We start from the raw sequence: 13,186 nt of genomic DNA, 5'->3' as shown, positions 1-13,186 counted from the left end.
AATAATGAGAAAAAATTATGATATTAATTATTTTTATTATTTTAATGAGATGTTTGATTTTAATTGATTGGGTGTAAGAACGAGTAAGAGTTCCTATAAGAATTTTTACTTTTTGAAAAATAAACTTATAAAGGAAACTACAAAAATACCCCCGACGCAATTCTGTTTCATACTCTAGCACCCGACGCTCGTCTCAGTCTCCGGCGACGGTGGCGGTGCCTCTTCTTTGAGTCTGACGAGTCACTCACTCACTCTTTCACCTCTTCTGTTCAAATTATCTCTTCAATTGATTCCCTTCAGGTTTGTTAGTTTGCACTTTGCGTTGTCAACTTTCATCTTCATTTGATTTAATTCAATGTGAAATTGAACCCTTACTTCAATTTCATCATTTTCATTTCTTGGAAAAAAGGTAGCACTGGACCTACCTTCTTCCGAATGCTTGCTGGAAATTAGAGTTCCGACTCTGATTTTAGTTACTATTAGTGTTCAAATTGTGAGTAGAATAGAAATGAGTTTATATCAATGCCTGTTAATTACACGTGTTTAGTAAGACATTAGAGTTAATTGGAAATCATTCATGTTAAGAGATAATTGATGTGTGAATTGTGCATTTTTTAGGAGTGATACAATGATCAAACATAAGAAAATCCATGCATTTTTCGAGAGGAAAGTTTCCAACAAAGATGATAATTGATGCATTTTTCAATGCTGGTGATGCTGACTTCCACTCTCAACCATCACCAATTCACCGTGCCGCGTGATGTCATGAGCAGCAATGCAGCCGAACTTGAATCGACACATTAGCCTGTCATTTAAAGTTTGTTAACAAGATGATGAGACATCATCTGAAGAAGGTGCAAACCAACACCCTTATATCCCTTCTCTCATCTACCAGAGTCACAAGAACCTTCCACCCTACACCCATCACACAATTCTCCTCCCAACTCCATAAAGATTCAATTTTGATCCCACCCACCAAGACCCATCTCTATGTTTCATTCTTCTGCACCCTCATTCGTCTCTACTTGAAACATGGCAGATTCTCCACTGCCTCTGATACTTTCTCTCGCATGCGTGCCCTTGGTCTTGTTCCCTCTTTACATTTCTGGAATAAGCTTTTGTCTGAATTCAATGCCTTTGGTTTGGTTTCTCAGGTAAAAGTTATGTATTCTGATATGGTGTTTTGTGGGGTTGTGCCTGATGTTTTCAGTGTTAATGTTTTGGTTCATACGTTGTGTAAAGTTGGTGATTTGGATTTGGCTTTAGGATGTCTTAGGAACAGTGATGTTATTGATAATGTTACATATAATACTGTTATTTGGGGATTCTGTCAGAAAGGGTTGGTTGATCAGGCTTTTGGTCTGTTGTCTGAAATGGTTAAAAGAGGTTTATGTGTTGATTCAATCACTTGTAATATACTAGTCAAGGGTTATTGTAAAATTGGATTTGTTCAGTATGCCGAGTGGGTTATGTACAACTTGGTTGATGGTGGGGTTACAAAAGATGTTATCGGTTTGAACACCTTGATTGATGGGTATTGTGAATGTGGGTTGATGAGTCAAGCAATGGGTTTGATGGAGAATAGATGGAGGAGTGATGTCGAGATTGATGTTGTTACTTATAATACTTTGCTTAAAGCTTTTTGTAAAATGGGTGATCTTAAAAGGGCTGAATCTCTTTTCAATGAGATTTTGGGATTTCGGAAAAACGAAGATCAGTTGACAAATAATGATGTTGTAACTCGAAATGAGATAAGAAATTTGCAGCCTACACTTGTCACATATACAACATTAATCTATGCGTACTGTAAGTTTGCTGGAGTTGAAGAATCACTTTCTCTGTTTGAGCAAATGATTATGAATGGAATCATGTCGGATGTGGTTACTTGCAGTTCTATTCTTTATGCACTCTGCAGGCATGGTAAACTAACCGAGGCAGCAGTTTTGTTTAGAGAGATGTATGAAATGGGTTTAGATCCTAATCATGTCTCGTATGCTACAATTATTAACTCATTGTTCAAATCAGGGAGGGTTATGGAGGCTTTTAATCTTCAAAGCCAAATGGTTGTTCGGGGCATTTCTTTTGATATAGTTACGTGCACAACTATAATGGATGGACTTTTCAAAGTTGGGAAAACGAAAGAGGCCGAGGAAATGTTTGAAACTATTCTAAAGCTCAATCTTGCCCCAAACTGTGTCACGTATTCGGCATTGCTTGATGGGTATTGCAAGTTAGGCGAAATGGAACTTGCAGAGTTAGTGTTACAAAAAATGGAGAAGGAACATGTTCCTCCAAATGTTATTACCTTTTCTTCCATTATAAATGGATATGCCAAAAAAGGAATGCTTAGTAAAGCAGCTGATGTGTTAAGGGAGATGGTCCAAAGGAATATTATGCCAAATACTATTGTTTATGCAATTTTGATTGATGCCTATTTTAGGGCAGGTGAACAAGACGTTGCTAATGGTTACTATAAGGAAATCGAAGTGCATAGATTGGAGGAAAGCAATGTCATATTTGATATCTTATTGAACAACTTGAAAAGAGTTGGGAAGATGGATGATGCTCGACCGTTAATTAAAGATATGCACTCCAAGGGTATCGATCCGGATATCGTTAATTACACTTCTCTAATAGATGGATACTTTAAAGAAGGAAACGAGTCGGCCGCTCTTTCCATTGTCCAGGAAATGACAGAGAAAAACACCCGGTTTGATGTTGTTGCTTGCAACGCTTTGATTAAGGGGCTCTTGAGGTTGGGGAAATATGACCCGAAATATGTTTGTTCAAGAATGATAGAATTGGGTTTGGCTCCAGACTGTGTTACATATAACACTATAATTAACTCATACTGCATCAAAGGTAACATAGAAGATGCTTTGGGTATTTTGAATGAGATGAAGAGCTACGGGATAATGCCAAATGCAGTCACTTATAACATTCTGATTGGTGGGCTTTGTAAAACTGGCGACGTTCAAAAAGCAGCAGATGTTTTAAATGAAATGTTGGTTATGGGGCTTGCACCAACCCCAATTATTCACAAGTTTCTGGTTAAAGCATATTCAAGGTTTAAAAAAGCAGACACAATTTTACAAATTCACAATGAACTTGTCGACATGGGCCTCGAGCTCAGCCTGACTGTGTATAACACACTGATTACTGTATTATGCAGGTTAGGGATGACTAGAAAGGCAAAAGTGGTCCTTGATGAAATGGCAAAACGTGGAATTTCAGCTGATTATGTTACTTACAATGCCCTTATCCGCGGTTACTGTACAGGAAGTCACGTGGGGAAGGCGTTTAAGACTTATTTACAGATGTTTGTTGATGGAATCTCTCCAAATATTACTACTTACAATACCCTTTTATGGGGTCTTTCAAATGCTGGTTTAATGAGAGGGACGGATAAAATAGTTAGGGGGATGAAGGAAAGAGGATTTGTCCCAAATGCCGCTACTTATGACATATTGGTTTCTGGCCATGGTAAAGATGGAAATAAAAAAGATTCCACTAAATTTTATCGTGAAATGATAACCAAAGGTTTTGTTCCCACCACAGGAACATATAATGTGCTTATTAATAATTTTGCAAAAGCAGGAAGGATGCGCCAAGCAAGAGAGCTTTTCAATGAGATGCGGACAAAAGGAAGAATTCCTAATTCTTCAACTTATGACATTCTAAAAGCACGAGATAGACCAGGCACTTAAGCAATCATACCGAACTGAGGCGAAAAATTTCCTGAGAGAAATGTGGGAAAAAAAAAAGGACACATGCCATCTAACAGCACCCTCTTATTTATCAGATCCAATTTTCGCATCGCTGAAGCTAGAAGGTTATTGAAGGTAATTACCCAAAAAAAGAATGCATGACAAACACTCACGGTGAGATGATGTGAAACTGCTACTGTTCGGTGTCAAGGACTGACTTGGCGCCTGGGAGATAATTGAAGTTGCGGTGGATCAACAATATTTTTTGTCATAGGTTGGAAGTCTGTAAGAGATCAATGGGTTCATTCTCTGCCCTCAAAAAATTGGTGAGATGGGTAATAAATTGACTGACCTATCCCCCCATAACCATATTTTTGTTAACCTCGGTTGAAGTTTGTGTTTCTAACATGGTATAACTTCTGCGTTTATTTTCTTCAGTGCATGATGAAGGGTCTTGGTGTCAATTTTCTATCGGTGCCTGTTCCAATTTCAACAAATCCAGTTCAAAAAGATGAAGTACATGCACAGGTTGGTAATCATATACTTTAGTGGTCTGAACTAATCATTTAAAAAGAACTATGTCATTGAATTGCAGAATGGTTATGCCATCTTTCTAAACCTTTGTGTGCTTTAGTTCTTCATTCCTTTGAGGGGAAGAAAAAAAAGAGATTAAGAGAGACAATTTGTTGATGTTTGAGTTTGCTTTATATTTTTGGTCTGTTAGGCAGTTCGGTGTCCAGGATAAAACATCAGAACTATTTTTATTTTCCCCTCCTATTTATGTGGTTTACTAATCTTATTTTTGAGGAGGGAAGTTGAAGGGTGAGTGTTGGATGGAAATTTTCATTTACTAATTGAAATCTGGGCTCAGGTATGGGGCAGTAATCTTGTTAATGGCAATCTTGGTGAGACATTTCAAATGAAAAATGTTCCATTCAATAAAATGTAATGTACATTTAGTATTTAAGCACTTGGATCTTTGTTATATACTTAAGAATGAAAATTTGGTTTGAAGGCCATAGGCGGTGGTTTGTACAAAGATGTAGACCTCTTCTAAGAAAGGCTAGGGATAAATCTTGACAAGGAAGATGAATTGGATTGTCTTGTTGGTGGAGCAAATTTTCTTCTCGAGGTAGGATCCTACTAACATACTAATTCTTCTATTTTATTGTTATAAATCAAATAATAACCCATTTTTAAACATCAAATAAATTACCATGTTCATATTCATTAAATAATCTTTGATGTTCCAAAAGTTTAGCATATATGTTTAAATCCCATATTAATTAGTTTCATTGCTATAATAGTCCTTATAAGATTTGTTAGTTGTTTGTGTATTCCTTCTTATGCATTTTGAGAATTTCGCAATACAGGATCTAATCTCTGTCTTGCTCTTCTTTCTATAGGTAGTCGACTGAGAAGCCTATACCTATATGGTCGATCAAAGGCAATTTGTGCTGATAGACCAAAATGATCTGTATCCATATCTTCTGGTTAATATTGGGCCTGGTGTTAGCATGATTAAGGTTGTTATTATTCAAGATACATAATTTCTATATTCTATCAATTTTTGAACTTTTGATTTATTTTTTTTTTAAAAACTAAAAAATCTCTGTTTTTTCAATTCATATAGGTGGAAGGAGATGGGAAGTTTGAACGAGTTAGTGGAACGTGTATAGGTGGAGGCACTTTCTGGGGTTTAGGAAAGCTTTTAACTAAATGCAAGTGGTTATTTATTATTTATTTATTTTGAGGACATATTCGTTATGGGTTCTATATAGACTGTCAAGATTAACATCAATGTACTTTGTGGTTCAGTTTTAATGAGTTGCCAGAATTAAGTTATTAGGGAAACAACAGAGGTAGATATGCTTGTCAGAGATATGCAAAGGTATGACTAGTGATAGTTTATGTCATTTTTCCTGTTTAATATGATAATATAATTACTTAAACATTTTAAATGGAGAGTAACATTATCTTAGGGTTCTCTGGTTTGCTGATATATATTTTTCTTTGATTGATAACAAATTGGTCTTCATCTACTGCAATAGCATCTAATTTTCATATCCATATTATTTTTTGATATGATATATATTTTTTGATAAAAAGGTGCGAGAAGATTACAGACCGGAAGATATGGCTCGATCTCTTCTAAGAATGATTTCAAATAATATTGGACAGGTCAATTTTGTACTGTGGATTTGTAAACGCTATTGCGCACTACTCAATATTATTAAGTAATTCTTTATGATAAGCATATCCATTTGTACAATGTATCTAGTGAAGTAAATTTTTTTGGCATGTCTCGATACCTGCAATTTGGTTTTATTTTTTGCATTGATATTCTTTGTGCCTTTCTATGTTTATAATGGTTGGTTAGTGGAGGATATCTCCTGTTCACCCTATTTGTTTCTTCTCTGTATTCTTTCCCATTAGCATTTAAAAAAAAAAAAAAATTTAGTGGAACATTCTAGTTGCTAAAAAGAAGGAGGAAACAAAATGCTACTTTGCATGTTGTTAGTATTTGTTTGATGGCAAAATTAAAATGTTGGTGTATGCACATGGGCAAATCAAAGCTATTTTGCACTGATTTCAGTATATAACGGCAGAGTAAATATGATTGTGGATATGAGCTTTTACATACATATGCATGGTTAGATTAGATATAGGCTTTTGGAGACTTGTTTTATTAGTTAATCTTCTTGGGCCGCGCTTGTTTATTAATCCTACACTAGGTGTCAGTTTTCGGTATCTAAGAGGACATTCTGAGTTCTAACATCTCTCTTCCTACCATTCTCTAACCTGATATCTGCGTAATGAAAACATTCAACATTACATCAGATACTGTTACGAACTGAAGAGAAAGGAATGGGAAACTGCTAGAAAAGATCAAAAGAAAATGACTGTTTTTCTAAAATTGAACAGAAAATGGAAAATATAATTCTTTTCAAAGGTTTCCTCTTCACAAAGGATCACTTCTTTCATACTAAGCTATCCAATTGCAGAGTTAATTTCTTATATTCTGATTTCCTTCTATTTATATTTTTATCATGCAATAATTTTGTCACTTTTAGCGGGAAGTGAAATGGATTTCGGCTCTTATTTGTTTTGCTATGTTGTTGGCCTTCAGATCTCTTACTTAAATGCCCTTCGATTTAGGCTGAAGAGGATATTTTTTGGTGGATTTTTTATTCAGAGGCATCCTTTTACAATGGAAACACTATCTGTTGCTGTTAATTTCTGGTAAGTGAAAAAGAAGATCCTCTGTTCATCAACTGCCAATTTGGTGCTTCATAACTAAAATGGATTATGTTGTGGGTCATAGACTTTTATCTCTGCCAATAACAGCTCATTTAAAATTGTTTCTGTTCCTTACAACATTCACAAAAACTTTTCGTTCTATAGGGCCAAAACTATACTAGTTGAACATTATTGTTCTTATCGAACATGAAAGATAGCCTTTGGGAAGTCCCTGGCAAACATGACCATGATCAGGCTACATCTGAGACTTCTCAGAGGCTCTTCTATGTTCGACAAAAACAATTATATTTAGAATGATAGAAAAAATATTATGATTTACAACTTTCATCTATAAAATGCAAGTATTTGATATATTTTTACATCAATAAAAGCCAGCATTTGTCTACGTTGGCATCAATTTTAGATCATGCAACTGCAAATGCTCAACTACAATTTTAGCACATTCCTAAGGGTTGGCAGGGAGCAAGTTAGGGTTTGAAGGAGTGAGTTTGCATTTGTGCGCTAAAGTTTAGAATGTAAAACTGTCATTGTTTTGCTATAATGCACGGAAAGTTTCATAGGATTTTTAATCCCACTTGACACTTGCTTCTGAGTCCTGACATGATTTTAATCAGAAAAACATAATCTAGTGAATCTTTGTTTATTTTTTAGGTCTAAAGGTGAGGCGAAAGCAATGTTCTTGCGGCATGAAGGGTTTCTTGGAGCTGTAGGTGCCTTTATGAGTTCTGATAAACGTGGGCTCAAAGAATTATTGGTCAAGAAAGAGGCCCAATAAAGTCCCACCAAGTTATCTTTTGCTGTTGATAAAATGCATGGTCAAATAGACGGGGAATTAAGTGTTGATGAAAGTATAGAGTATAGCGTCTATGCAGCTTAAATGATGTTATCGGTAGTTTCTTGCAATGATTTGTAGTTGTGACTGGATTTGATTATGCGAAATAGTTGAAAGTTATAACTATAGTATTGACTTAGAATTAAAAGGAAATCCGAATGTGAACTCGTTAGTAAATTTTTTGCATTATACTGTGCAACAACTAATGGTTTTTGTGAACACGAACTATGACATTGTTGCTCATTACTGAGATCTCTTTTGTTGTGTCTTCTGTTTTGGGTGCTAGTTTTGATCTGATATATATCCTTTAATAGGTAATTAAGGCACCATAAAATGTAGAGACTGTTTGTTTAAATCGATGAAAATAACACGACTTATATCAAAGCTATAACAGATCCAGAGTTTCTGAAATACAAAGAGAAAATGCATAAAGCAGAAAGAAAAGATAATCCGGGAAATAAATAGTGTTTATTCTCTTCCAAATTTCAACTAAATTCTACCTACCTCATTCTCTCTCACCGCAAATTATATACCCATTTAACACGTGATAAACACTGCTCGCAACTTTCCCTCACTGCAACGCAACAACCTCCAGGTACTTTAGGATTTGGATTCAATATCGTAAATGCGCAACACATTTGATCTTAGCCTTATGGTATCAAATCAACAGTGGATATTAGCTAAAGATAGTTTGGTGAAGGTTTAATATTAGCTGTATCATCTCAAGTCGATGGTAAAGAACAATTTATGTTTAATTGTGAGTTTTATGAAATGCACAGAATTCAGATCCAGGTAGTTAGTGAAGCTCTTCTCTCCTAATTTTGATCAGGTGCACAACTGTCTGAGTTCTTATGAATTTTGCTTCTAATAAATTCATTAATCCATTAAGTATTTACAAATTACTATTACTTTTAGAGCTTAACTCTGGAAATGGAAAATCACCCATCTCATACTTAGCCACCCCTTGGTAACATGTTTAATATTTCAAATACTTTGAGAAATCCAAACAATCTAAAACTACAATGGCATGCCTTGTTATGTTATCGGATGTATCAAGAATTGACCACACTGGAATGCATTGAGCCAAAAAATTAGTGGCATCAACATTATAAAAAAAGATATATAAATCAGAATCCTTTAAAGTGATCTGAACAACTATGGAGCAAGCCTTTAAAGTTATAAAAATAGTTACAGTAAAATCATTTAGCAGTCTAACAGTCTTCTATGACTCTGCTTCACATTTTTTCTCCTTAAAATCCATCTCTCTTTAATGTTATTCGTGTTAGCTATGAGGTCCAAGTTTTCACCATGCTTTCCTTGAATCTCTTCCTTGGACTTTTCAGCCTCATATCCTCCTCTGATTCTGGAAGTTTCTGCAAGTAGATCAGTTATAAGCATTTCAGTTGTCTTGGAAGTGATTCCTCTCAAATACCATGATATGGGAGGTGGAGGGACAATGGCTGGCTGAAGTATTTGTTGTAAGCGAACTTTAGATCCAATTCTTCCTTTTCCTCTTGTACACATATTGTAATCTTCCTTTGTTACGGGTTTAAAGGGATAACATGTTGCTTCGTCGACAAATAAAGGCTCTACCCTCCAGCAGCCCTCAAATTTTTTCATGAATCCTGTCTTGGTTTGCTTGAACTTCATCTGACCAAAATTAAGTAGCAGTAAGATATACATCCTTTTTTGTTGGATGAAAGGTAAAACTATATGAGATTCATTGACATGAGAAATGATGAAATTCATGTTTGTAGTAACAAACAATCAACGGCCCATTTGTTTCTACGACACCAAGGGACGATGTGGTGATTGGTGAAAGCAGTGACTACAAACTGAGAGTCACATTCTAACATATCTAACAACTAATTACTAGCCTTCGCCGTTAAAAAATGTGTGTATGATCAATTGAAATTCTAATTCTTCAATTTTAGGTAGTCAGCAACAAAAATAACAATCACTTGCTTAAAAGATTTGCAGTCCAAGAGTCTTATAAGAGAGGTGACTTTTTTTTATGTGCCTCAAAATTGTCCAACAAATATGGAATCCATTCATTATAAGAAAAAGGATAGATCCTTACAGAGTAATCATTTCTGTTTTGATCGACCAAAACATTAATGGAAATAGTGCCAGACCACCAAAGAAATCTCCAAATAGCTGCTTGCTGAAGATCAACCACTTGCCTATGGCCCTCATCAACCAAAACTTTTCTGGATATCACTTCCTGACCAAGAAAAACATCATTTAGAATTGCAGAACTTGAGCAAACTGCTAAAACAATGTAACTGATAAATTATACAAGCTAAAAGTAAAAAATAATAATCTAGAATCAAGAAGTAACTCGAAACTGAACGTTTCTGTTTCAACTATGACGTTCTTCAGTGTATTTCAAATTATTTATTTTAGCAAGTTTGTAATCATTGTAACCAAACACATTGAGCAGACTTATAAATGAATGAAGTCACTTACTTTGATATTTTTGAAAACTCTTCTATTATCAGGATCTATCACTATATTATATACTGCATCAGGGGGAAGCCCAACATCAACTTCTACATTGAGGTTGCAAAGAGAACCTTTGGGAACAGTCACCTGCCAAAAGAAACATTTACTGAGACATACACAGACATAGATATTTCAGATATTATTTCAATTCTTCTTGAAGGCATATGAAAGTTAAGTAGGAAGTTTTCTAAATCTAAACAGAATTGAATAAACCTTATTAGATACTTCATTTATGAAGTTTAAATCAATAGGAACCTATGTAGCGCCGACACTTCAGATTGTCAGTGTGCCTAAGTGTCCGACACTAAAACTTATGAGTACATACAATCACTTTTATTTTCTCAAGTTATTACCCATGCCTGCGTGTCTGTGTCGTTTTAGGTCCTTGTATGTGGCAGTGCTTCCTAGACAGGAACAGGTTAAAGAAAACTAGTCTAACTACATTCTAAAGCAATTAAAATCCAATAATCTTCTGTTTCAGTAAGAAGACAACATTTTCCAAAGAAAATCAATCCTATTCCACTGATCCTCACCTCTACTACTGGTGGCTTATCAACCCAAGAAGGATTTTCTTTCCATGCTTGCACTTGCTCCTTCAGTTCAGCTTCAGAAGCACTAAAAGCTACACTTCCATTTCTCTGAACAGATCTCCCCCAATTCATTCCTTCATGTTTTGCTAATCTACTCATCTGATTCTGTAGTTAAAAGATTCAGTAAATCGCAAATCGACGTTCGTACTAAACTATTAGCCATAGGATTGATGACTAACCTTTACAATATTTTGAAACTTGTGAGGTAGCTGCACAAAAATTTTAGATATTGCAGGATCCAATCCTTTTCGAAACCTAACTTTTTCATTCTTTCTGGCATCTAAGCTGAATTTGGTACCCTCTGATTCACCCATCATAAAAACCTGGAATTTTTTAAGAAAAATGTTAAAACACCTTCATATTACAAATACATAACTACTACTATTACTATCTTCAGGTAAATTTTAAGGTTCTATTTAGTCATAAATTTCTCAACTTGATAGAGGTAGTTATATTCTAGGTTTATAAAATAGGTCTGAAATCGTGGTTGAGAATGTATCGGCCACATTTAGCTGTGATTTATAACAGTTGTTATTATGTTATAGGTTTAAAACACTATTTTGTCACGATTTATAACAGTTGTTATTATGTTATAGGTTTAAAAATAGGTCTTCAATCCCAGTTGAGACTGCATCAGCTCCATTTAATTGTGACAATGTACAATATCAAGGATCGTAAATGCGATTGTATCACGATTTAAAACCTTGGTTTAAAAATGGGCCTGCAATCATTGTTGAGGCTGCATCAGACACATTTAACTGTTGTTTTTTTGCAGTAACAATGATCCAAAACACGATTGCGTTCTAATTTAAAACCTTGGTTATATAAAAGTCTTTATTGAACACCACAAGACTTTTTCATCGCAAAAAAAGTCTTTTAAAATCCTTCGAAATCCTAATTGAATACAGTTAATACGCCCAGTAACAAGTTAGTTCAGGAGTTTAATAAATTGAAGCTAACATATGGGGTATCTCCTTTGTGAGCAAAACATAATAACGGTTTTAGCCTAACAATTCCCGTGTTGGGTCGGTCCATACATAGTTTCAATTGAATCCCTGCTAGTGAAAGGTGGGATTGGTCCCCCGGATTAGTCAGTCAGGATACCAAGTTTTCAAAATAATAATAACAATGGTTTCAGCATAATAAGGTGAAACTGATTTTTTTTCTTCATGTGTAGATGCATTTAGAACATAACTAAGCACAAAGTTTAAGAACAAAACTCAACCAAAATTTAGAACAAGCATGACTCATTAGAAAACATAACAATGAAAAACAAAATATAACAGAAAGCAAAATGACTAATGAAATAAAAATAAATGTTATATTTGATTTGTAGATGAGATTCAAATGAAGATACTTACAAGATAAAATGATATGATTAAGTTTTGAGAACTTGCCTTCAAAGTTTGAACTTGGAAATGGGAAAAAGTAATATCTCTTACAACTGTACAATATTGAGAATTGAAAAGGTATGGAGGATGAGCGATGAAGATAGATAAGTAAGAAGAAGGCACGTGCATTACATGTTTAACTCAATTTGTCTGCTCAATGTTTTTGGACCCACCATTACACCAACCAATCATGACTTTTCATCTTTCACATTTTAATATTTTATCATTCATAAATTAACTTCATTTTGATAAGGATTTCGTCTTTTTTTTTTTTAATGTTATTTTGATTTAATTTGAATATGTTTTTTAAGTATTAAATCTAAAATTCGTATGAAAACATGTGAGAAAGATCACATATTTGAACATTAAAAGCTCGTATTAAAAGAAAACCATCAATTTAAATTTTAAAAATTGATATGCAAATTGATCAAAAGAATATGAAAAAATTAGATAAATAACAAAATCATGACCTGAATTAAGTCAAAGGATTACAAAAATAATTTTGCTTATTTTATTTTATTTTATTTTATTATATGTTTGGTAAAACAAAATAGATTAAATTTGGTCTCCTTTAAAAATAATACATTAATTTGGTCTATATTCTATACTATAAACTAGTACTACTTTTTCTCTTATTTGGCAAGATAATTCTTAAAATTTGGTCTCTTTTACAAATAATACATTAATCTGGTCTTTTTTGGTGGTGGTCGAGGTTCGAACCCCGGACCTTGCATATTTTATACATTGTCTATACCAACTGATGCATTGTCTATACCAACTGAGTTAAGCTCACGAGGACACATTAATCTGGTCTATAAACTAGGTAGTATTACTCTTTTCTTATTTGGTAAGATAATTCTTAAAATTTGGTCTTCTTTAAAAATAATGCATTAATTTGGT

The 13,186-nt window shown here is 34.3% G+C and overlaps 2 protein-coding genes across 16 annotated transcripts; one reads left to right on the top strand and one right to left on the bottom strand.

Moving 5' to 3' along the window:
• Nucleotides 1-107: 107 nt before the first annotated feature.
• Nucleotides 108-8,025, top strand: LOC146899999 (uncharacterized). Of its 14 annotated transcripts, none has more exons than XM_085734157.1 (11): nucleotides 108-300; nucleotides 619-3,067; nucleotides 3,173-4,033; nucleotides 4,146-4,235; nucleotides 4,723-4,839; nucleotides 5,114-5,233; nucleotides 5,341-5,428; nucleotides 5,526-5,598; nucleotides 5,817-5,888; nucleotides 6,838-6,950; nucleotides 7,620-8,025. In XM_085734157.1, the coding sequence occupies exons 2-3, from the start codon at nucleotides 831-833 to the stop codon at nucleotides 3,705-3,707; spliced, it is 2,772 nt and encodes a 923-aa protein (XP_085590283.1). In that variant the 5' UTR covers nucleotides 108-300; nucleotides 619-830; the 3' UTR covers nucleotides 3,708-4,033; nucleotides 4,146-4,235; nucleotides 4,723-4,839; nucleotides 5,114-5,233; nucleotides 5,341-5,428; nucleotides 5,526-5,598; nucleotides 5,817-5,888; nucleotides 6,838-6,950; nucleotides 7,620-8,025. The 14 variants fall into 14 exon arrangements, with proteins under 14 accessions (XP_085590283.1, XP_085590284.1, XP_085590273.1 ...); XM_085734158.1 differs by having other exon boundaries at nucleotides 3,173-4,042; nucleotides 6,867-6,950; XM_085734147.1 differs by having other exon boundaries at nucleotides 619-4,033; nucleotides 4,730-4,839; nucleotides 5,341-5,435.
• An 853-nt stretch (nucleotides 8,026-8,878) lies between these two features.
• On the bottom strand, nucleotides 8,879-12,431 carry LOC146899998 (OBP32pep, putative (DUF220)). Of its 2 annotated transcripts, none has more exons than XM_085734141.1 (6): nucleotides 12,257-12,431; nucleotides 11,075-11,218; nucleotides 10,839-11,000; nucleotides 10,270-10,392; nucleotides 9,881-10,024; nucleotides 8,879-9,450 (listed from the first exon to the last, which is right to left on the bottom strand). In XM_085734141.1, the coding sequence occupies exons 1-6, from the start codon at nucleotides 12,413-12,415 to the stop codon at nucleotides 9,004-9,006; spliced, it is 1,179 nt and encodes a 392-aa protein (XP_085590267.1). In that variant the 5' UTR covers nucleotides 12,416-12,431; the 3' UTR covers nucleotides 8,879-9,003. The 2 variants fall into 2 exon arrangements, with proteins under 2 accessions (XP_085590267.1, XP_085590269.1); XM_085734143.1 differs by having other exon boundaries at nucleotides 12,293-12,431.
• Nucleotides 12,432-13,186: the final 755 nt, after the last annotated feature.

This window comes from Medicago sativa, chromosome 8 (assembly GCF_051527215.1).
Source record: "Medicago sativa cultivar Bolivia chromosome 8, Bolivia_mono, whole genome shotgun sequence".
NCBI classification, from domain to species: Eukaryota; Viridiplantae; Streptophyta; class Magnoliopsida; order Fabales; family Fabaceae; genus Medicago; species Medicago sativa.
Note: the sequence above shows the minus strand (reverse complement) of the source record. Positions and strands in the feature narration are given on the sequence as shown.

Excerpts from the sequence above, each read along its gene's own strand:
- LOC146899999 (XM_085734147.1), top strand. The coding sequence starts at position 831 with ATGATGAGACATCATCTGAAGAAGGTGCAAACCAACACCCTTATATCC.
- LOC146899998 (XM_085734141.1), bottom strand. The coding sequence starts at position 12,415 with ATGCACGTGCCTTCTTCTTACTTATCTATCTTCATCGCTCATCCTCCA. Across the intron at positions 11,001-11,074 it reads AGTTTCAAAATATTGTAAAG|AATCAGATGAGTAGATTAGC; the intron begins GTTAGTCATCAA and ends TTTTAACTACAG. Across the intron at positions 10,393-10,838 it reads ATAAGCCACCAGTAGTAGAG|GTGACTGTTCCCAAAGGTTC; the intron begins GTGAGGATCAGT and ends TTCTTTTGGCAG.